Source organism: Macaca thibetana, chromosome 17 (genome assembly GCF_024542745.1).
Source record: "Macaca thibetana thibetana isolate TM-01 chromosome 17, ASM2454274v1, whole genome shotgun sequence".
In the NCBI taxonomy this organism is placed as follows: Eukaryota; Metazoa; Chordata; class Mammalia; order Primates; family Cercopithecidae; genus Macaca; species Macaca thibetana.
In genome coordinates, this window is record NC_065594.1 from 24,666,768 (window position 1) to 24,690,357 (window position 23,590).

At 39.9% G+C, this 23,590-nt stretch overlaps 1 protein-coding gene and 1 long non-coding RNA gene across 3 annotated transcripts in view; one reads left to right on the forward strand and one right to left on the reverse strand.

The window, feature by feature from the left end:
* LOC126940396 (uncharacterized) overlaps positions 1-9,689 on the forward strand; it is a 53,696-nt gene extending 44,007 nt beyond the window's left edge. The window contains exons 2-3 of the long non-coding RNA XR_007720733.1: positions 3,097-3,246; positions 6,596-9,689. This is a non-coding gene — a long non-coding RNA (uncharacterized LOC126940396). The remainder of the gene's footprint in view (positions 1-3,096; positions 3,247-6,595) is intronic.
* CPB2 (carboxypeptidase B2) overlaps positions 1-13,365 on the reverse strand; it is a 56,976-nt gene extending 43,611 nt beyond the window's left edge. The window contains exon 1 of one of the 2 annotated variants that reach the window (XM_050766206.1): positions 13,230-13,365. In XM_050766206.1, coding sequence (XP_050622163.1) covers positions 13,230-13,303 — 74 coding nt within the window. In that variant the 5' untranslated portion in view covers positions 13,304-13,365. The remainder of the gene's footprint in view (positions 1-13,229) is intronic. The other variant, XM_050766207.1, reaches the window with a different exon arrangement.
* Between the last annotated feature and the right edge of the window lie 10,225 nt (positions 13,366-23,590).

The window sequence follows — 23,590 nt, forward strand, 5'->3', positions numbered from 1 at the left end:
TTACACAGCCAAGGCAATAGATTAATGTGACTCAACATGAATTTACTTTCTTTTCACATACCACTTAGGAAAAAATTTCTTAGTAAATGTCCTCATCTCTGCAGCTCTCCATCCAGTTTCATAGGTAAGTGATAAGGAGACAAAGGAAGCAGTGAGGTGAGGGATTGTGGACTCTGTTAATGGCAATGGCATTCTTAGGTTTCCAGTATACCACTGAGTAACCTCAAAGAACTATTTTATTTAAATTAAAATTAAGCTATGTTGGTGGCATTTGCCAGCTGGGACCCCATTTTTTTTTAACTGAACAAGATTTTTCTTTTATTTTCAAACAGATATTGCCCTTGAAATATGATGATATATTTTAAATTAGAAAAAAAATGCTTTCCTCTTGCTTTATTTAAAGCTAATCTTAGACTTTGCTTCCAGTTATACCCTCCTCTATGAAATAACTAAAAACCTGGATAAAATGCATGGAACAACGGCACTGAAGACATTACACCACAGCAACATGATGACTAAATGCAACACGTGTTCTGGATTGGATCTCGGAACAGAAAAAGGGCATTAGTGGGAAAACTGGCGAAATCCAAAAAAGTCTGGAGTTTAGTTAATAGTAATATAACAATGTTGATTTCTCAGTTTTTACAAATATATCATGATAATATAAGATGTTAACATTAGGGTATACTGGGTGAGGGGTATACAGTTGTATTACAATCGGCAACTTTTCTGTAAATCCAAAAATATTCCAAATAAATCATCTTATTTAAGAAAACCATGTACCAAGAGCTCTGGAAGCACAAAAGAGGTTATGATAACTTCTGTTTGTCTTTATTAGCAAAGGCTTCATAGAAGGGATGTCTGGGTGCATAAGAATGTCTAAGAGTGGGTAAAGGCACAATAGCAAGAGATAAAGGGCATTGTTGGGAAAATGGCTCTTGTTCATTGTTGCCAAGTATAGGATACAGGTGTTTAAAGCAAGAGAAGAAGGGTAGCTAAACAGAAATGAGTGTGGGAAGTTATGTTCGTCCTCCCCTAGAGAAGGTCTTGGATGCATTTTGAGAAATTTGGACTTTATTTTGTAGGCAATTAGAAGTTAGAAGGGTAACATTTGAGCTGTGATTTATAAGGATAACTTTGTTTTTTTGTTGTTGTTTGTTTGTTTGTTTGTTTTTGAGATGGAGTCTCGCTCCGTCACCCAGGCTGGAGTGCAATGGCGCGATCTCGGCTCACTGCAACCTCCACCTCCTGGGTTCAAGCGATTCTCCTGCCTCAGCCTCCCGAGTAGCTGGGATTACAGGCATGCATCACCATGCCCGGCTAATTTTTGTATTTTTAGTTGAGATGGGGTTTCACCATGTTGGCCCGGCTGGTCTTGAACTCCTGATCTCAGGTGATCCATCCACCTCAGCCTCCCAAAGTGCTGGGATTACAAGCATGAGCCACCACACCCACCAAGGATAACTTTAACAACGGTGGAGGGTGGCTTTATTTTGGAAATCCTTAGTAAAATATTCTGAATTCTGGAAATAAGCCTATGGAGACTTGATCATCAGAAGAGGGGAAAAATAGCTAGACTGAGAAATTTTATATCAATCTCTGGTACAAGTTTAGCATAAACTATTAAACCAGTGATTAAAGACATATGTTCAAGGATATGTATTACGGCATTATTCATAGTAACAAAACCTAAAAACCATGTGAATGCTTAGCAGTAACAGAACTGTCGAATGTTGGTAGTGTCTCCGCATTCTAGAATGCTTTTCAGTCATTATAAAATATGAGTTTGATTTATAAAAGTTAACTTGGGGGCTTTAAATGACATATTAAGGGAGAGAAGCAAGATGTGGAAAACTTTATGAAATATGATCCTATTTTTGGAAAAAATAAGTTAAAAGGTAAAGAAAAATTGTATGTGTTAAAAGCAAGAGAAAATTACACACAAATAAACAACACATTGTTAGCTTTGATTTGGAGGGTGAGAAATGGCAATTGAAAGCTTTAGTAAGTGACAGGGGAAGAACAAATGAGATTCTTTTTAAAAGAAAGGTTCCTATAGTACCAATAGGAGATACGACGTTCAACGAATGTACAATTATACATGGGGATGTATAACTGCATAGAGAAATGCATGAAAGGATGATCACAAAAATGTTCACATTTTCCCAGGATGGTGAAATTTCAGTGTTTTTCTCCCTGATTTTATGATTTTCTGTATTATTTACTTTTTAAACCTAAAAGAACTCTTATTCTTATATTTATTCAAGAAAATTAAATTTAAAGAAAAATCTCCTTTGACTGTGAAAAAGCCACTAACAAGCTTCTCAGCGATGCTGGTAACCCTCTCATCTCACCAGCACATTCCTTATTGTTTTCATAAACAGAATGTTCTCTGGGCCCTTAGAGGAACATAGTCACCCAGTGGGTTTTCTAGCCTTACATAGCATTTTTATTCTAGTGTGCTCCATCTCTTTTTTCACCATCTGCCACATTCGCTCTGACATTTCTAGTTCAGGTGGTGAGGGCCATGCTTTCTCCAAGCTTCCAAAAACCACCCTAGCAGCATGTTTGTGCCATCTCTTAAGGAACTAACTAGAATGTTAAATTCTGCAGCATGGGTGAGTGCACCTCCTTTGGGGTATAGTCCCTTTCCTTTGCTAACATGCCCAGCACTTCCACAGCCAGTGTAAGTTGTGACTACCCTAAGTTACTGGCTTGGAGGCCAGGAGGGGAGCTGGGAATAGATCCTGAGGGCTAACTATAGGACATGCCATTACAGAACTGAGCTCTTTGATAGCAATGGGGATGTTAAGATCCCTATATAGAGAAGCCGGGCAGGAGGGCTTAACCACCAGTAACAAGTTGGGCACAGTTATTACAATGAGCAGTAAGGTCAGAGTGGCAGCCAGAGGACCATGACCCTCAGAAAATTGTCGAGTTGGTTAGGAGAACACAGAGTTCTTAGGCGCAAGATAGAGAAGCAGCCAACAAAAGGATTGCTCAGTCTTTACAATAAAAATAAATCAAAGCTGGATAATGAGAGAGGCTGAGGACAGCTATCCTAATCAAAAGTCATAATCCATTGCCTTTTTCCAGATCTGAGCTGTTCTTAGACCCAGAATTTCTTGCCTGAAGGAGGAGTCAGGTCCCCACAAGGAAAGACCCTGCAACTGTATAAAAAAAGAATCTAAAAAGATTGTGACTCCTTTAGTCCTTTCCCAAAGAGACCTATGGAAATTTCCTCAGGTAAGTCTGCACACTGGGGAAAGGGTAATACTCAAATATTTTCAGGTCAGTTGGATGCAGGGTCAATGTCCAAGCTGATTTTGAAACCTGGGTATCTGGAGTCCTAGCCTAAGTCTAGCTCATAGGGGGTGCACCATGTCAATGGATTCCCCCATGATTATTTCCCTGGTCACCAAATGTATAATTGACACGAACATACTAGATAGTTGGCAGAACCTCCACATTGTTTCCTTGACTGTGAGACAAGAGCTATCATAGTGGGAAAAGCCAAAAGGAAACCTCTGAAATTGCCCAACCTCCCAGTCAGATATCAAAATTAAAAAAAAAAAAAAATTCATCTTTGGGGGGAAATGACAAATATCAGTACCACCCTTAAAGACCTAAAAGACGCAGGGATGGTAGATCCCATCAAATCCACATTTAATTTGCCATCTGGATCCCGGAAAATGACAGCAAACAATCAAACTCAACCAAGCAGGATTCTCAATTGCAGCCATAGTGCTTGATGTGGCATCTTTGCCGGGGTAGAGTCTCAGGCATATGGTATTCAGCTATTGCGCTGGATATGCCAGTCAGAAAAAGCACCAGAACAGTTCACATCCACTTGGGACAGACACCAGTGTATATTTACAGTCTTGCCTCAGCTTTAATTAACTTTCTCACTCTCCAGCTGCAAGATGTGTACTTGATATAAGCCCCCAACCACTGTGCTCTGAAATCTGTCCCCGTGTTAGTGCTAATACCACATTTTCCACTGGCTGCTTGCAGCTAATAACTGAGTATGGTGGGGATACTAAGGGAGGCTCTTTCTGCAAAACTGGAAACTCTTCTGATGAGTTACTTTGGCTATAGGACCTTTTTTTTTTTTTTTTTTTTTTTTTGAGACAGAGTTGTGCTCTTGTCACCCAGGCTGGAGTACAACGGAGCAATCCTGGCTCACTACAACGTCCGCCTCGTGGGTTCAAGCGATTCTCCTGCCTCAGCCTCTTGAGTAACTGGGATTACAGGCACGCACCATCATGCCCGGCTAATTTTCGTATTTTTAGTAAAAATAGGGATTCAGCATATTGGTCAGGCTGGTCTCGAACTCCTGACCTCAGGTAATCCACCCACCTCAGCCTCTCAAAGTGCTGGGATTACAGGCATGAGCCACTGTGCCTGGCCAGAGCTCTTTGTTGGTTTTGCCAAAACTTTCTTAGAACTGCACTACGACCTGAAATATTCCCTACCCACTTCCTTCCTTTCCTCTCTCCTCCACAGGGGTTAAGCTTGCATTGCAGTCTCATGGCTCTCCCAGCCTCCACCAGCCCTCTCCCCATTTCTTGCACCTAAGCATTTTCCCCAACACACCTCTTGCACAGCTAATACCATCTTGGTGTCTGCTTCTCAGAGGATCATAACTGACACAAGTAGGAAGAGGAAGTCTGATACAGTCAAGTTGATAGTGCATGGGTGCAAGTAAAAAATGAAGTGGACTGGGCACGGTGGCTCACGCTTGTAATCCCAGCACTTTGGAAGGCTGAGGTGAGTGGATCACCTGAGGTCAGGAGTTCGAGACCAGCCTGGTGAACATGGTGAAATCCCATCTCTACTAAAAATACAAAAAATTAGCTGGGCGTGGTGGCAGGCACCTGTAATGCCAGCTACTTGGGAGGCTGAGGCAGGAGAATTGCTTGAACCCAGGAGGCGGAGGTTGCAGTGAGCTGATACTGCGCCACTGCACTCTAGCATGGGCGACAGAGGGAGACTCCATCTCAAAAAAGAAAAAAAAATGTAAGGGGTTCTGCATTATGGACTCACTCGGGTGACCGAAAGATAGCAGAGAGGGCAATCGTCCCAAATAGGCAGAGCTTCAGTGTTACATTTCATCATACACCTTGTGTGGAAAAGGTGTTTCCAGTGTTAGAATATGCAGGAATTCATGGATAGTAGCAAGTGACATGACTGGAAAACCCCTCAAGAACCTGGAAGAAGAAATATTGACAGATTGGAGATAAAGAGATTGGAGAAAGGGGGATGTGAATGGAACTATGGGAGTAGGCAGAAAGTGTGAAGGTCTTTGTATCACTTATTAATGCCTAACCAGGAGCACCCACAACAGAATAGACATTAAACAACTGCATAAACAAAATGACTCAGCCAGTTGATGTCAGTCAGCCTGTGTCAACAGCCACCCCAATGCTGGCACAAAGGGCACTTGCACAGAATAGCCTGATGGCAGAGATGGTATGTGCATGGCTCCAGCAGCACGGACTCCTCTCATTAAGGCTGATCTAGCTACTGTTGCTGCCCCATGTCTAACTTGCCAGCAACAGAGACCAAAGTTGAGCCCCAGAATCAGCACCATTCCTCAAAGAGACCAGCTAGTCACTTGGTGGTAAGTTGACTACATCTGTCCTCTTCCACTCTGGGTATGGGTTTGTCTCTTCTGCCCGCAGGGCCTCAGGCAAGCATCACCATACAAGGGCTTGCAGAGAGTTTGACCCACTGATACAAGAGCTCACATAACATCCTATCAGATCACGGGCTGCACTTTACAACAAGGAAATTACAGAAATGGGTCCATTACCATGGAATCCACTTAGCCTCTCACCTACCACAATACCAACTTGCTGCTAGCCTGATACTGCAATACAAATGGTTTGTTGAAGGATCAATTGAGGTGCTAACTTGGAAGGCAACATCCTCCAGTACACACTTTAAATGAATACTCATATGGTGCTGTGTCCCTACTAGTTAGTATACATGGTTCCAGGAACCAAGTTGGAGTGTTTCCATTTACCATCACTCCAGGTAACCCACTTGGAGAATTAGTACTTTAAATCTACAAATATGGACTCTGTACTTTTAAAAGTTCTGGCTTCCAGAAAGCATAGGAAGAGTTCCTTTAAACTGAAAGCTGTTGTTCCTGTCCAGTCATTTCAGTTTCCTCATGTTGATTGATTATCAGGAAGGAGAGGAGTTACCGGGGTTTTCTAGCCATGCAGGAAGGGTATTTGACTCCAGTAGTCAGAAGGACATTGAAGGCTGCACTTACATACTGAATGTGGCATCCAGCTTAGGCATTCTGTAATATTTCCTCGTCCAAATTTGATGTATACAGACAATTGCAGCAGCCATGGCCCAAGAGGGCCCAGTGACTATGACTCAGATCCTGAAGGCTGAGGCTCTGGGTTGTCTCACCAGGTAAACCACCTAGAGTAGAAGAGGTGCTAGCAAAGGGTGAGGGGGAAACAGACTGGGCAGGGGAGAAGAGGAATGACAAGTATTGGTTACAGCCTCAAGACTAGCTATAACTGTGAAGGTTGTAGTTTATTTCACTAACTTTCCCCTTGTATGTTTTCTTTAGGAAGAGAGACCAAGCAGAATCCCAGAAGAGCTGATCTCAAAGCTTATTTTATGAAGAAAATTGACCTGAGTGACACAAAGGGTTGGATTGTAGTAGATGTCATGTTTTGCTGCCTAGATCTCCATCCAGGGATGCACCTTCATTTCCTCAGCTTCTTCATTTCCTCAGCTTCTTCATTTCCTCAGCTTCTTTGTGTCCTCAGCTTCTTCATGTCCTCAGCTTCTGGGAGGGTTGGCAGCTGCCATTCTCACCTGAGTACTTTTCTAGGACTTGCCCTTGTCTGAAGAGAGCTGTGTTGCCCAACATGATGCCTCCTCCAAGGTACAATCCACACCCAGTGATTAATAAACAGGGGTTACAAAGGCATGCCTGCTTGCCCCAGTTTGGGACAACTTTACCAGGCCAACCCAGCCTCAAGGCTCTCTGCAGGAACAGGTGAGGCCATAGTTGTGACTACATCACAGTTCAATTTCTCCTCTGCCCAAGCCTCTTCCTTCATTCCTCCACAGATGTTGATCCTGAGACTCCTTTCCAGTAAACTTCCTCCATGCAATCTTCATCGCAGAGTCTGTTTCCTGGGGAAACTAACCTGCAACTGATACAAATGCCTGTTCTGTGAGATAAAACACTAAAAGTGCAATGCGAGTGGTATAAATATTCTGCTACAGGAATACAAAGTCAAATATCTTTTTTGGCTTAGGTAGTCAGAGAATGGAGATATTCTGAGTTGGACTTCTGAGATAGTGGGATTTGATAGGTGAAGTGGAGATGAGATGGCATAAGACTAACATAGGCAGAATTTTGCTAAATGAATTGGAGATGAAACATCGTAAGTGCAGGTGCACAAGTAGAAAAGTAAAATCAGAGCTCAAGGAAGGGGAAGTGATCCAGCTGGGGGGAAACATGGGGCCTATATCGAGATATACCAGGAAATAAAGCCAGGACAAATGGCAGGGTAGGACCTGATTGTTGAGGGTCTTAAATGCTGGGGTCAAGATTATGGCCTTTACTTACAAGTTGGTTGGGCATGATTCTGGGAGTTTTAACAAAAGATGTGGCAAACTCAAAGCTTCCTTTTCATGGAAAGTATGGAGAAGTGGAGGTTCATATGATTAAATCACTGTAATTTCAGTGTGAACTTCCTAACAATTTGAGCTAACCATGAGATAGGACAACTTATCAAGCAATGAGCTCTCCATTATCTAAACAGAAGCTAAATTTCAAGTCCATGTAGAGGAAGTCTTGTGTTGACTAGAATATAAGATGTTTGGAGGGACTTTTCTTCTTTTTTACTGATATTTACTAACTTGGATATTTTGCTAAGTGCTTTACAGGTATTCTTATTTAATCCTCACAAGGCAGTATGGTAGATAATCTATTATATTGAAAATAATGGGCCCGGCACGGTGGCTCACGTCTGTAATCCCAGCACTTTAGGAGGCCGAGGCGGGTGGATCACCTGAAGTCGGGAGTTCAAGACTAGCCTGACCAACATGGTGAAACCCTGTGTTTACTAAAAATACAAAAATAAGCTTGGTGTAGTAACTCACACCTGTAGTCCCAGCTATTTGGGAGGCTAAAGCATGAGAATCACTTGAACCCCAGAGGTGGAAGTTACAGTGAGCCAAAATCACACCATTGGACTCCAGCCTGGGCAACAGAGTATGACTAGGTCAAGAAAGAAAGAAAGAAAGACAGAGAGAGAGAAAGAGAGAAAGAGAGAAAGAGAGAGGGAGAGAGAGAGGAAGGAAGGAAGGAAGGAAGAAAGGAAGGAAGGAAAACATGCTGAGTAGACAGTATTAAACTAAAAAAAAAAAAAAAATCCTAATGTATTAAAGAAGGAGAAAAGTCCAAAAAGTAGTCAACAAGCAGAGAAAGAAAGAAAATATAAAGGTAAAAATGTATATTATCCAAATGAGGCCTCTTTCTTAAGAAGAAAAAATTAAGGAAATTCAAAAAATAAGTTAGGAAATAGTGAGTAAAATTATGAAGTTAAAAATTCACCAAAAATGTATTGATATGTCCAAGTTCAGCTTGTAGTGAACAGACTCTTCTTATGCGGAATTTGAGCAAAGTGCTAACACAACAGAGTTAGGTAATGGGATGAGGGTCAGATCACTCTATTTTTGGAAACTGGTTTCATGACTGCTTCCCCTTACTTAGTCATAGACAGGCTATATAAAAAGCTGTTAGAGTGGAAAGAGGGAGAGGATTTGTGAATTTTTTTTTTCTAGCAAGTTGTTATGGTTCTGTAATAAACCACCCTCCCAAAGGGATGAAGTTTCGGGGTGTACTCCCTTCACCTCAGCCTAGTAGGGGGACTTCCAGGAGAGAATGAGAGAGTTTAATGTTTCCTCAATTTACAGACGCAAAGACTGGTGCCTGACTTCTCCTGATAAAGCTAAACCTGCATGTGGCTGGTCTCTAGTTGGCTAGATAGTAGTTGTTAAAATGGAAAGAAACACTTAATGTTAGATGCCGTCCAATAGGACCACCTACAGGGATGGAAGGTTCTCAGCAGCAAGAGCCCAGAGGTAGAAATAAGACTCGTAGGGGTGAAGGATGGAGTCACAAGTAAACACCTGGACAAGGAAGCATCTGTCCTGGTCCAGAGGCTTCCCCAATAAAGATGTCTCACACAACTCTAAGAAGTTAGAACTTGAGAAAAAGACTAACGAGAAAAAGAGTAAGGTGTGTGTGTGTGTGGAAGAGGTGAGGCAGTTGTTTTCCTGTAAATAATGTTAAATTAAACTAAATTTGGTCTGAGGATGCCTCGTAACTTGAGTGTCTACATAACAAACTGCAACCTCTTAGGAGTATTTTTTTTTTTTTTTTTGTACTAACGAGGTGAGCCTCAGCCAATCACAGCAGCCAAGCTACAGCCAATCCCATGTGGCCAACTGATCAGCCCTTGCCCAGTAAGACAACTGCTCACCTGTAACTACTCAAGCTGCTTCTGGACCTCATTTCCATTTGCTGTTTGTAAACGCTGCCTGCCCACCTAGCTGAGCAGAACTCTCTGAACTTCTTGCGTTTTTGAGGGTTACTTGATTAGAAAATTGTTCTTTGTTCAATTAAACTTTGCTAAATATAATTCGTTTAAAGATTTTCTTTTAACAACAAAGATGGAACTGACATTCTAATTTCTAAATTGAGGCTATTTGTATTTTTAGCAGGACCCAAGGACTGTCGCTTAAGAGCAGGCTAAAAAGCCTTGAAATTTTCTAACTTTCCATGCAAGAGCAGTGATAGATAACCCCACTACGCAAAATGTCATGGGGCTAAGGGAGACAAAAATACAGCTGTGTTTCAATTGCGTCTCTGAATGATACAATTATAGCACTTACACAATAACCACTTGAGAAAAAAGAACAGCCTTACACCAAAAATAGAATGAGAAGTACAAGCACAATGAAGTAACAGGTCACTTTACACAAAAAGTAAAATGAGGCTCAAAGGGGATGAGCAAATTGCCCAAGGCTGCACTGGTGGTAAGTAGCAGATCTGGGGCTCGAGTCTAGATCCTGAGCTTTTAATACCTATGCAACACTTCCTCTGTTCCTTCCCTTCTGAGAATGCGATTATGTTCATTGGGGTGTATTCCCTACTGTGGTTTACAGGGGAGGGTTCACATTTTCATGTTCTGAAAGATTATTTTGAATTTAAAAAGCTGGCAAGATGTCTCTGAACAATGGAACATAGCCCAAGGCTACAATTTTGTTATACACATTACAGTGTTCTAAGGCCACTGGTGGCCTGTTCTTTGAGATGAAAACAATACATTAGTAGGAGCTAAGTGAAAGAGAGTAAACTGGTCTCCAGGTACCCAGATAGTACGTGAAGTCAACAGAAGGAAAACTTGCTGTGGTCTATTAATAATTCAAAAGCCCTTTATCGTCAATCCTCTTCCACTCTCTAATTCTTTCTTCCTAGTTTCTCTTACTTCCTCTTTCCAAATAGCCTGGGCTGGCAGGCTGCATTTAGGTAATCACTGCACAATACAATTACTGACTCTGTTTACAAGATACTTGCTGGTATTTTATTTTCACCCTTTATGGTGTTTGGTTTTTAAAAGCAAATGAATAGGGAGTCATGATTTTTTGGCTGCCTTTGTCTTTGGCATATGACATTTATGCCTTTAAAACCTGTTGTTGTTGTTCTAGGGCATTTCACTGATGAAATTGATCAAAATGAACCTACAAATCAGCCACTAAGAGACTACATGAATAAAAACTGTTATTAGGAAAATGATCATGGAAAAAAAATTATAACAAAGAACAGGTTTAAGAAAAAGCCAGAGTTTTTTTTTTTTTTTTTTTTTTTTTTTTTTTAAGAAGGGTTTATATTCTCAATACCAGCAATAATTTGTCAAAGTCTGTTGCTCTGAGTGAAATTAGATTTCCTTTTTAGCTTCAGGAATAAGCCATTCCTGGAAAAGTGGAGCTCAGAAACATTTGCTACAAAAATTTATTTTTACTCACAGAAAGAATAATTTGCAGTGTTATTTCTAGTGAAGGGATGGGAACCAGGATTCAGATATTCATCTGTCTACAATACCGAGGTCCTCCTACCTCCCCTACCCTACAAAGGGACCCTCGCAGTATACAAAAGTATTAGATATTTTTAGTGTGATATTCTTTGGTTAAAATATAGTCACATTCTCGTTCCTTTCTTCAAGCATAAGTATCAGTCAGATTTCAGAGTATAAGCTGAAGCAACAAATAGTAAGAAAACCCATGCATGAAGATATTTTCTCACTCGTTTTTTTACTATTTTATTTTTGGCTACTTCTTTTATTTGCATTATATTTAGTGTCACTAAGCTGCTATACACGTACTCATTTGAAGAGATGTGCTAAAGCTTTTGGTGTGTTTTGCTATTGATTATCTGATCTAAGAGTTTGGGTTACTCTATGATCAAGATGGCGGTCTGCAGTGAGTCCACCTGCCCGCCAACCTCTGCAACAGCCAGCTGAGGATACTTGCACTGGGCTGACGCTGAGGCCATAATTAGATCTGCTAGGGGGTGAGGACCATGAAACTGGATCTCCAATCCTGAACCTCTCTTCCAAGCTACATTCCAAACCAACTGTTGCCTCCAACTCCCTTTGACTAAATCTGACCTCCCTTCAAACTGGCTCTCTTCCTACTTTCCAGATTTTATAGAGGCACTGCTGTGCAGTGCACAGAGTTGAAATGAGGCTCAAGTGGGTTTGAATCCAAGCTCTACACTTACTGTTTGATCTTGGGCCAACGATTTATTCTTCCTGAGGCTCAGTGTCCTCCTTTGTAAAATGTCAGTAAAGATTCCTAGCATGTAGGATTTTGTGCATTTAAAGAGATAACATTTCTAAGTGACTAGCTGAGTGCCTGGCACAAACACGGGCACTAAATAAGCAGAGGTTTCCTCCCTTTCCCCTCACTGTCAATGGTACTGCCAGTGTGTACAATAGCCAAGTTGGACATGTTGATACCAATTTTTCTCTTCTCCCCCTTTCCCTTAATTGAAGCCAATCATCAAGTTATAGAATATTAGAACTAACAGGAACCTTAGAAATCCTGACCATATGATTCACCAATACAATACAGAGAAAGACATTTCTGATCAATGCAGCAATCTTGACCCCCATGTCGATTAAATAACAACCATTATTTTATGACAGAATTTGTTGCTCGACATTTGACAATCATATTGAACAAAAGAAGATCAATCAACTATAAACAGTTCAGGGATCATGTACAAACACAGCTTCAGGCTCACAAGGTAAGATCTATTTTCCAAACTGTTGTCCTATGGTTATTTATTACTACAAACTTTTTTTTGGTGGTAGAAAAAGTGTCCCTGGTACATTCCTTTGCCCTATGTCTCTTCTTTCTTTGTCATTTACTAACATGAGGAGAGGGATCTGTCTCAAAGATAATTGAAGGAGAAAGCGATCGTAGAACCAAAACAAAGGGGAAAAATAAGATAATTCCAAAGGAAACAATATCAATGTTTTAAAGCCTAAAAACTGACTACTTAATAAATTACCTTACATGTACCCTGGAACTATTCGCTCTATGCATTGCATGAGCTCATTTGTGTTCTTCTAGATAGTTTATCCTGAGGGAGTCTACTAAGCAAAATAAGAATTAGATAATAGTTCTTTATCACACAACTCTTCTTCCTTTCATAGTCCATGCTAAATAATCATGCATGATCCAAACTTCCTATTTAACACTTCACCCTCTTCTTCCTCCTGTGTTCCATGTACAAGGAGAAAATAAATGATCCATAGTTAATTTTTTTTAATGTGAAGACAGGAAGAATATGAATCATACATCAAGTTAGAATATAAATAATTATGTTTATAAAAGATTTAATTTCTTGAATCTTCATAGTCACTGGATATGCATATCATCCAACGTTCTCCCAATAATAAAACCAGAGCCAGGAAAGAAAAAAGACCCTCTCTTTAGTGATAGCCCATTATGCTAAAGTCTACTTATTTGTCAGGGCAACTTGGAAAGTTCTCAAAGACCTGGCCTTCAAAGTTTACCATTTTGCCCACCAGCTCAGTGCACTGACTTAACACGACATGTGGCAAACAAGTGAGGAGAGTGGCCCACCACAGTCTAAGATTCTATTGGGTTACCTCTGAAACGCGAAGACATGCTGCTCACAGAAGAGAACAATGGGTACAAGGACTGCAAGACTGCAAAGCTTCATCCCAACAGCAATTTTCTGTACAACAAATTTCTCTGAAGAGAAAGACCCAGATCATTGATTGCATAACAGCCTTCTTTACACACTGGTTAAAATATAATGGCATGTTCCCTCTTGTTCCTGTGGGTCAATCAACTTAGCTTCCATTTCCACTCCCAAAAAGAGAAATACTTTTGGCTTAGTTAGACTGTTGCTTGATAATTAAACACTCAAAAAGAGTATGATGAGAGTTGCTCTTAATTTAGACTATCTAGAATATGTGTAACTCCTTGGGGAAGATAGGGCCAAGAATAGAAGGATAGTAAGACTGTAGGATCTTGTCTGGTTTGTTGCAGAACAATAGCTATAGAATATTTACTAATGGATATATAGCCCATGTTGAGGGAGGTCTACTGTGAAGTAGTATAAATGTCTTCCCTTGCCTCTGACTTTTTCAACATTTTAAATTTATGAAGACATAAAAAGTGAGATCCTCAAATGTGGCTAATCCAATCCAATGTTGAAGTGCAGTTTGTAAGGATGATTACAGGATCTCTGTTCAAAACGATGTTTCCTTGATCATATGGAATGATGGGCCCACCCCCGATAAGAATACTATTTCATGAAAGCTGGTTCAAGCAATATAAGATATCAGGTCACTTTGAATCTCATTTATTTAAAGGTCACCATAATAGCCATCAACTAAATCCAGGCCCATCCCCTATAATCTTGAAAGTAGCATCGAATAACATTTTGTCTAGTATGAGGCCATATCCTACCCTCTGTAAGTGGGTGGAGCCCTCTTTCCCTACATTCCCATTGGTTAATGCATTTGAATGTTCTTGAAGTCAGGATTGGCAAATTTGCAAAATAAATCAGCCTGCCCACAATTAACTTCTAAAAAGAAAATGATTTTTTTTTGTTTGTTTTGTTTTGTTTTGTTTTTGTTTTTGTTTTTGAGACAGAGTCTCACTCTGTAGCCCAAGCTGGAGTGCAGAGGTGCGATCTTGGCTCACTGCAATCTTCACCTCTGGGACTCAAGCAATTCTCCCGCCTCAGCCTCCCAAGTAGCTGGGACCAGAGTCTTGCCCCACCACACCCGGTTAATTTTTTTTGTATTTTTAGTAGAGACAGGGTTACACCATGTTGCCCTGGGTGGTCTCAAACTCCTGAGCTCAAGAGTTCCACCCGCCTCTGCCTTCCAAAGTGCTGGGATTACAGGCATGAGCCAGCGCGCCCGGCCAGAAGAAAATGATTGAGATTTCAAACTTTTCCTTTTGAGATTCAAAGCTATTGAATATTTAATGAATTCAGGTGACCTCCACTGTAACCACTTTTTGTATAAGAAAGAAGAAGAAATAAGAAAATACGTGTGTGTGTCCGCTTATTTGTGGAGAAAGAAACACAGGAAGGATAGACTAGAAATCAATGAGATTGGTTATCCAAAGGGGGTGAGTGGAAACAGAGTGGAAAATACAGGGTAGAAGAGATGGGGAGGGCGCTTCTGTGGGTGAAGCTTTTTGAATAGTTCTGAACTTTAGAACTACTCTGAGTTTTAGAACCATGTTGTTTTCACACATGTACTTAAAACAAGCAAACACATTTTTAAAAAGAATACAAATAAAAACAAATGAACCTGTGTTTCAAATGAATAACATAATCACACCGAAGGAGAGAGAGAAAAACCCAAGTAACTTTTACCTTATCTTTTTAACATAAAAAGTAACTTTAAACAGTCAAAATAGTTAAATATGGTAGTAAATTCTATCAATTTTTGTGCTAATTATTTTGTACCTGTGTTTCTTCTTTATTTTATCCTGTTTCCTCTCTGGGGAAACAGAAACACAGGATACAAAAGAAATGGACTACACAAAAAATAATAAATTTTAAATTACAATTCTTATTACTGAAGCAATCTCTTAAAAGTTCCTATAGCAAAAGTCTACAGGTGATAAAATCTTTTATGCTCTGTGTCTTTAATGATAGCTTTCTTTTGCCCTCACCTTCAAGTACTAGTTTAGCTGAATGTAATATTCAAGTGTGACGGATGCGCCATTGCTGTTTGGCGTTTCCTGTTGCATGGTAGGAATCTACTGCCTAGGCAGGTAATTGTTGTTCCCTTGCAGTTTAGCTGTCCTTTCTCCTTGGTGACTTTTAAGGGATTATCTTTATCCTTGGTGCTTCTCAGATCCAGTACTCTGGTCTAGATGTGGATTTATGTTTTATTATCTTGCTCAGTACACAGAATGTACTTTTGATCTGAGGATTCAGACATTTCTTCAGTCTTGGAAAATCATTTTATTATTTTTTCAGCTATTGTATCTCTGCTAGTGCCCTGTAGGGGCTCCTGTTGGAGCTTCTTGGTCTATCTTTCATGTCTTGTAACTGTCCTTTCATGTTTTAAAAACTCATCATCTTTGTCTCTGTATGCTGTATTCTGGGTGAGTTTCTCAGCACTGTCTTCAAATCCACTAATTCGTTCTTTGAGTCTAATATAGACTACATAGTCAATTGAGGTGTTTTAAATAATTATCTCGATGACTGTATAAATCATTTACAGCTGGTTCTTTTGCATGTTTACCGATTTTGTTTTTATACCAGTATTTTAAAATATCATTTAAGATTTTTTTCAATTTTTTAGTGGATATGATTCCTTTAGATCTCTCATTGAGAATCCTCAGAATACTTATTTTAAAGTTGGTGTTGCACTACTTTACGAGGTTAATTATATTTGGGTAAATTTATGTTCTGAGTATTGATTTTGTTAGCTGCCTTTATTGGTATTTGAATTCTTCTGTGATTTGGAACTCTGCAGGCTCATTTTGAGTAGCAAGTCTTCCTTCGAGTAGGAAGTCTTTCATTTCCTTCTCTCTTCCTCTATGCTTACTTCCCTCTGCTTGGCACATGCCTCCAAGAAGTCCCTGTGCTTCCAGTCCAGAGCCCTGTCTTATACTGGTTTTTGGAGCAGATTTCAAAGATTCAGTCACCAAACAGCAATGACTTGACTTAATTACTGGCTTGGTTACTCCTGGTGTAGTTACCTGTCTGTCTCATACTTACTAGCAGCTACTTATAAACCAGTCCTAGGGAAAAGTGAGCAGCATTTTTTTCCTTTGTATTAAGGTACATGCATTGAAATGCACAGATCATAAGCATACAGTTAGATTATATATATATATATATATATATAGTGAAGTGTTTGTTCAGATCATTTGCCTGGTTAATTTGATAGTTCGTCTTATTACTGATTTGTAGGAGTTATTCACATTTTCTAGACATCAGTTCTTTGTCAGATATCTGTATTGTAAATATATCTTCCTTTGAGAAGTGCCTATCAAAGTCTTTTGACCATTTTGGAAAATTTAGTTTTTTGTCATTTTACTATTAACTTGTGAGAGTTATTTATATATTCAGGATACAATTCCTCTGTCAGACATATACATTGTCAATATTTTCTGACACTTTGTGGCTCTCCCATTTTTTATTGATGTCTTTTGCAGAGCAGAAGTTTTTAATTTTGCCGAGTTCAATTTATCAATTTTTTTTTAATGGTTAGTGCTTTCTTGGTCTTGTCTAAGGAGCTTTGTCTAACTCAATATCATGCAAATATTCTTCTTGAAGCTTTATAGTTTTGACTTCTTTTAGGTTTATGATTCATCTCAAATTAATTTTTGTGTATATTGTGAGGGAGGGATTGAGGTTCTTTAATTTTCCGTATAGATATTCAATTGTTTTAGCATCATTTCCTGAAAACAGCTCTCTTTCTCCCATGGGATTGCTTTGCCATCTTTGGGAAAAAAATCCGTTGGCTCTGTACACGTGAGTCTACATCTATAAGTTTGCAGTGATTTTTTTTCCCCACAACAATAATAACTGGAGTGCTTTTGTTTTATTTCTTACGTCTTTTTTCTCCTTATGCTCCAATTTGGATATTTTCTATCGATCTGGCTTCAAGTTCACTTATTCTTTTACCAGCAGTTCCAGTTTGCTGATAAGTCCATCGAAAGAAGTCTTTATTTCTGATATATTTTTCATTTCTGACACTTCTATTTGAATTTTATTTTTTTAGAGTTTACTTTTCACTGCTGCATTTCCCATTTGTTCACACATGTATGAACAAAGATTGTCTTTGAGCAATCTCTGCATCCAGTTCTTTTGACCATTTTCTCTTTTGAAGATGGGTCACTTTTTATGCTTTTTCATATACTTGTAATTTTTTATTGAATCACAGATGTTATGTATAAAAGGATGGTATAGACTAAAGTAACTAGCAGATAAGCCCAGAATAGGTCATATATCTTCTTCTTTCATGCCACCAGTGTGAAGGATTGGAGCCAATCTAGGCTACAGTTGAGCTGGGTCCAGGCTTTGCTGTTATTTTCATTAAATTTTATTTGTTATATTATTATAGCAATATATTATAGCAAGATCATATTATTTCCTCTAGTCGGGATTGAGATCTGAGTGCCTGGAGGGTTTGTCTTACTTCTCCTGCCCTGCCTGCACCCATCGACAGGCCCAGCTCTCCTGCTCTCCTCTTCCCCACCAGTAACCACAGGCAGCTGCTGCCTCCTATGCAGCATAAGGCTGAGTTCATTGTGGGTTTTCTCTCTGTTTTCCTGCCCTAACCTCAAACGTCAGCAGGCTCTGAGCTTCAAAGAGGTCATCTCTCTCCGATCTCTTGACTCTTCCCCAGTGCAGATGACCACTGTCTTGTTCTCAGTCTGGGGCTCAGAGTGCTTTGGCATTTGCAGTGGTTAATTGTATGCATGAATTTGACTGGGCCATGGGGTGCCCAGATATTCGTTAAGCATTATCTCTGAATGTGTCTGTGAGAGTGTTTCAAGATGATATTAGCATTTCAATCAGTTGATTATAAAACAGGCGCAAAGAAGGTAGACTTCATCTAATCCATTGAAAGCCTGAATAGGAAAACAGGCTGAGTAAGAAAGATTTCTTCTCTCCATCTGGCTGACTTTGAGCTGGGATATCATTCTTATGCCTTCAGACTTACACTCAAACTGGAACTTAGACCATCTGCTTTTCCAGGTCTCCAACTTGTCGCCTGCTGTTTCTGGGCATTCTCAGCTTCATAACCATGTGAGCCAACTTCTTATAATGAATCTCTTTATGTACATGTATACACACACACAAACATGTTTATACATACATATATCTCCTATTGGTTCTCTTTCTCTGGATAACCTAGACTAATACAGAGTTGCTTCCAATGTCCCTGTTCTGCTGTCAGACTTTGGCAGACCAGCATGTCTGTGCCTCAGACAGGGCGTTTTCTGCTCTCCTGTCCCTCCCTCAATTTTGGTTCATTAGTTTCCTTTGCAGCATCAGCTCTCTGATGAGCTGCAAAAATTATGATTTTGGAGGTTGTCCAACTTGTTCTTACTAAGGTAGGAACATTTGTCTGCAACTTTCTGTATCCTAAATGGAAGCAAAAGTCTGGCACAACTTTTATTGCTTTTTTTTTTTTTTTTTTTTTTTTTTTTTTTTGAGACAGAGTTTCACTCTTGTTGCCCAGGCTGGAGTATAATGGCACAATCTCAGCTCACTGTGACCTCTGCCTCCAGGGTTCAAGTGATTCTCCTGCCTCAGCCTCCCGAATAGTTGGGATTACAAGCATGTGCCACCATGCCTGGCTAATTTTGTATTTTTAGTAGAGATGAGATTTCTCCATGTTGGTCAGGCTGGTCTCGAACTCCCGACCTCAGGTGATCTGCTCACCTCAGCCTCCCGAAGTGCTGGGATTATAGGCATGAGCCACTGTGCCCAGCCTATGCTCTTTTATTCCACAAGCTGGGAAGAATGTACTTGGTCCCTGGCTCTGAGCAGTCAGCTTGCCCGTAGCACCCTAGTATGTCTCTATGACGTACAGTGGCCACCACTGCCTGTCTCATGCCATCAACACCTGCCACCACTCTGCATTTACTTTCCATTTCTTACATCTGAGATTGTCTCTCATTTGCTGTCTTTGGGGTTTTGTCCTTTTATATCTTTTCCTCCAATTTTGTGTGATTGGGGAGAGGTGGGGAAAATCTCATTAAACCTCAAATCTCTTTGAGTCGTCTTGACTTGGAAATCACCCTCCCTGCATTTGTCTATGGATCTCTTCATTAGAGTAAATAGGATAGTTCTTTTCTTCTATATTTTTATTTGTATTCCTGTAGTTTGTTTTTCTCTGTGTCCATCTTCAATTGCTTTTACTTTCTGGTGCTTTAGCTTGTATTTCTCTCTCTTTTCCTAGTTTATTTCTACCTTCACATTTTTATATTAATCTTAATATAAAATAATATTAAATCTTAATATTTAACACATTAAATTAATCTTTTATATTAAGATATAAAATACATTTGTCCAATTATGCTTTGGAGGAAATGAAATCATTTTGGTGGTGAGTGGAAGAGGTGGGGCTAGCATTTGAGCTCCTTCTCCAAAATGTCCCTCCAGAGAAGGAGACAAAGAGATGGCATTGGTGTAAATCTGACAAGATTTCCAATCCACTTCCCAAGTCATTCACCGTCTAAGTGACCTTAATTACTTGCCTTCATTTTAGGTCTGAGTTTTGCTCTCTCCTTGCTTTTGCTATCCTCTATCTGTCTCTCCTCTCTCTTGCTCTGCTCATTCTAATGATTATTTCTTGGCTCCAAGCCTCACCTCTGGTGCTTCACTTTCCAAAGAGAAAGACTAGACATGATACATAAGACAAGAATATATACAAGGAAAAATAATTTGAACCCTTCCACTAAAAGTCAAACTCTCAAATAACTTTTTACTCCACTCTATGCTTTTTACGACTTATACTAAAATAAAATGATCCACAGAAGTTAAAAATAGTAGATATGTAGAAGAAGATATCAATGAAACAAATGCTGGGGTAAAGAAACAAAAAGAAATGAGCTATCAAGCCAGGGAAAGACCTGGAGGAAACTTAACTGCACATTGCTAAGTGAAAGAAGCCCATCTGAAAAGGCTACATATAGTATGATTTTAATTATATGACATTCTCAAAAAGGGATTCAGGTGGGAGGGAGGGAGGACTCAGTAGGTGGACCACACAGGATTTTTAAAGCAGTGAAACCTCACTGTATGACATAGTAATGATGAACACATGTCATTCTACATTTGTCGAAACCCAAAGAATGTGCAACGCAAAGAGTGAATCCTGGCCAGGCATGGTAGTGTGTGCCTGTAGTCCCAGATACTTGGGAGACTGAGCTGGGAGGATCTCTGGACCCCGGAAATTGGCGGCCAACCTGGACAACATAGTGAGACCCCATCAAAAAGAAACCAAAAAAAAACAGTGAATCCTAGTCAAACTATGGACTTTGGTTAATCATAATGTATCAATATTGGTTTAGCAAGTATTGTAAATGTGTCACACTAATACAAGATGTGAATAATAGGAGAAACCGTATGTGTGTTGGGGGTGGGTGAGTGTAGGGGAGTGAGGGGACATGTGGGAATTCTCTCTTCCAATCAATTTTTCTGTAAATCTAAAGCTGCCGTAGAAAAAAATAGTCTATTAATGAAGCAACACAAACAAAAACGTGGCACGGTTAGAATCAGACAAAGCAAAATTAAGCTATGCAATGCAAAAAGTGTGACAAAGTTCAATTGGAATTGACAACAGACATAATTAATACACAACAGTCATTAAACTTTATGAGTTGAAAAATACCTCAGCACCATAAGACAGAGTGAAAAAAAAAGAAAAAAACCAAATACCATTATCATATAAAGCAACACATGATAGAAATATCAAGGAGAAATAAATAAAAAACATAGGAGAAGACTGTAGCACTCTCCCATTTGTCTAGGATGACTTAGACCAAATGAGACGATGGGAATATATAGCCCATGTCTCAATGGGAAATAGACGCCTCTTTCTGCATAAACATTTGGCCTTCGCTTATCTTCCTTACTGTGTTTCTCTAAGAACTTCATAAAGGGAAAATGTCAACCACGTCTCTAGGCAACATTACTTTTGGTAGAATAACTCCTATTGGATAAATTGCATCTGGACTCAGGATAACCATAAATGATTGGGACAATTATTTGGGATATCATATCTGATTGGGACATCAGAGCTTTTGGTTCCCCTGAATGTGGTGATTCCTGTAACTCCATGTGCCTCCATAGGGAGCCTGAAAGTTGTATCTACGAAGTTATTACAAGATATTGGCCACCGTGGTACATGGAGCTGCTAGGCCAGGGTGATTCTTACACTGGCCTGATGTGGATCTTGTTGCTTCACACCTGAAACATCACTTGAGGAACACTGGGAAGCAGTGTGGCTACTGCATGGCTGCTCCAAGAACTACTCCCCCGGGAGAGGAGCTCCCAACAGTGCCTTGCCATCAAGCTTTGATTTCTACCTTACATACCTCTGAATAAACTGTTGCCAAATGAGGCTGTTGGAAGTCTTGTGAGTTTGAATGCCAGGTTGAACCTAAGAAGATTCCCTGGTGAGCATTGCAACGTGGCATACTCAATTTCATTAATTTGTGGGGAGTTTAATGAAAGTATTGTTTATATTGATGTGGGAAGGGTATAGGGAAATTACAAGTATAGTGCAGTGTCCCAAGAATAGTAACATGGGGCACTGAAAAGATAGGGAAAGGAAAAGAATGAGTGACCAGAACCTGGTGACCGACAGAGCCACAGGGCAGGGCTGCCTGGCTGGAGCTGTGACTTACCATCGAAGGACTCAGGCAGTTCTTTTTTTTCTTTAGACAGGGTCTTGCTCCATCATCTAGGTTGCCATGCAGTGGTGTGATCATGACTCACAGCACCCTCAGCACATACCACCATACCTGGCTAATTTTTGTATTTCTATAGACAGGTTCTTACCAGGTTGCCCAGTCTGATCTCAAAGTCCTGGCAATCTTCCTGCTGTGGCCTCCCAAAGTGCTGGGACTATAGGCATGAGCCACCGCACCCAGTCCTCAGGCAGTTTCTATTAATTCTGCAGGAAGAGAGCTGGGAGAATAAAAATCCTCACCTCATTTTCTTCCCTTCCTTTGTTCTCTTGCTTGAGCTTCCCGTGGATGAACTCAAAGAATTCAGAAATTGAATGATATAAATAACAAAGTTAAATTAATAGACATGTATTGAACTTAGTTTTTAGAGTGTGTATAATTTTTCCAATTTTCTGTGAAATTATTGCAAAATTTGATCACAAACTATAAGGCTACAATTTAAAAATACAATAAATTCCTAACTGTAAGAATTTTCTAGGTTAAATTCTTTGATCACAAAGCAGGCAAGAAATGATTGGTGGAACAAACTAAAATACTAGCTCCATGAATGAAAAGACATATATGGATATGAGAGTAATGAAGAAGGAGTTAGCAGTGATGGGACTTTGTGATTGACTGGATATAGGCAATGAGGAATATAGTGAAGGAAAGATGATTTCCTGATTTCTGGCATGGGCAGCTGAGTAGATGGTTATGCTATAAACTAACAAAGGAGAGAAGGATAGGAAGAGATGGGCCTGGAAGAGTATGGAGTTTGAGAAGAGAAGAGAAAAGGGAAACTCTGAGGAGCACAGAAAGTTAAGCCACAAGTGAAGAAAGATGAGCTTGCAAGGAAAACCGGGTGATGACAAGTAGTGTAGGAGAGAATCCAAGTACTCTTTTGCTGAACTGAGAAAGACGGACATACAGATGCATATAAAGGCATATGGAGGCAGATATGTTTATAGTTGAGGAAGTCGTGACACTGAATAAGTTAGTGCTGATAACCTCTAGTTTCTTAGGTAAGGAAGACATGAGGTTATCTATATGGAGTAAGGAGGAACGTGGTGGTGCCGTTGCTACTACAGGGTAATACATCATCACTACTACTACTATTAATTACGGTGTAATACCTAAAACATAGTGGCTTGAAATAACAATAATTATCTTTTATCTCTCACAGTTTCTCTGGGTCAGAAATTTGAGGATAAGGTGGTGAATGATTCTGACTCAAGGTCTCCCATATGGTTGTGATCAGTGGCTGCAGCCAGAACCACAGAGGGCTTAGAGAATCTAGGGATTGGTCAGACGTCGCTTTTGTTTTATCTGGCTTTGAGACTTCTCCATGTGAGCTAATTTAGGCTTCCTCATAGCGTGGTAACCTCAGGGTATGTGAACCGTTTAGGGGTTGATGCTTCCAAGAACAAGTATTCTAGCAAGCAAGGTTCATCTTTTATGCTCTAAGCATGGAAATTACATAGCGTCACTCCCCCTAAAATGAGAAAGGATGTAACATATTTGGACACTATGAACCAGCATCACCTAACTGACATTAATA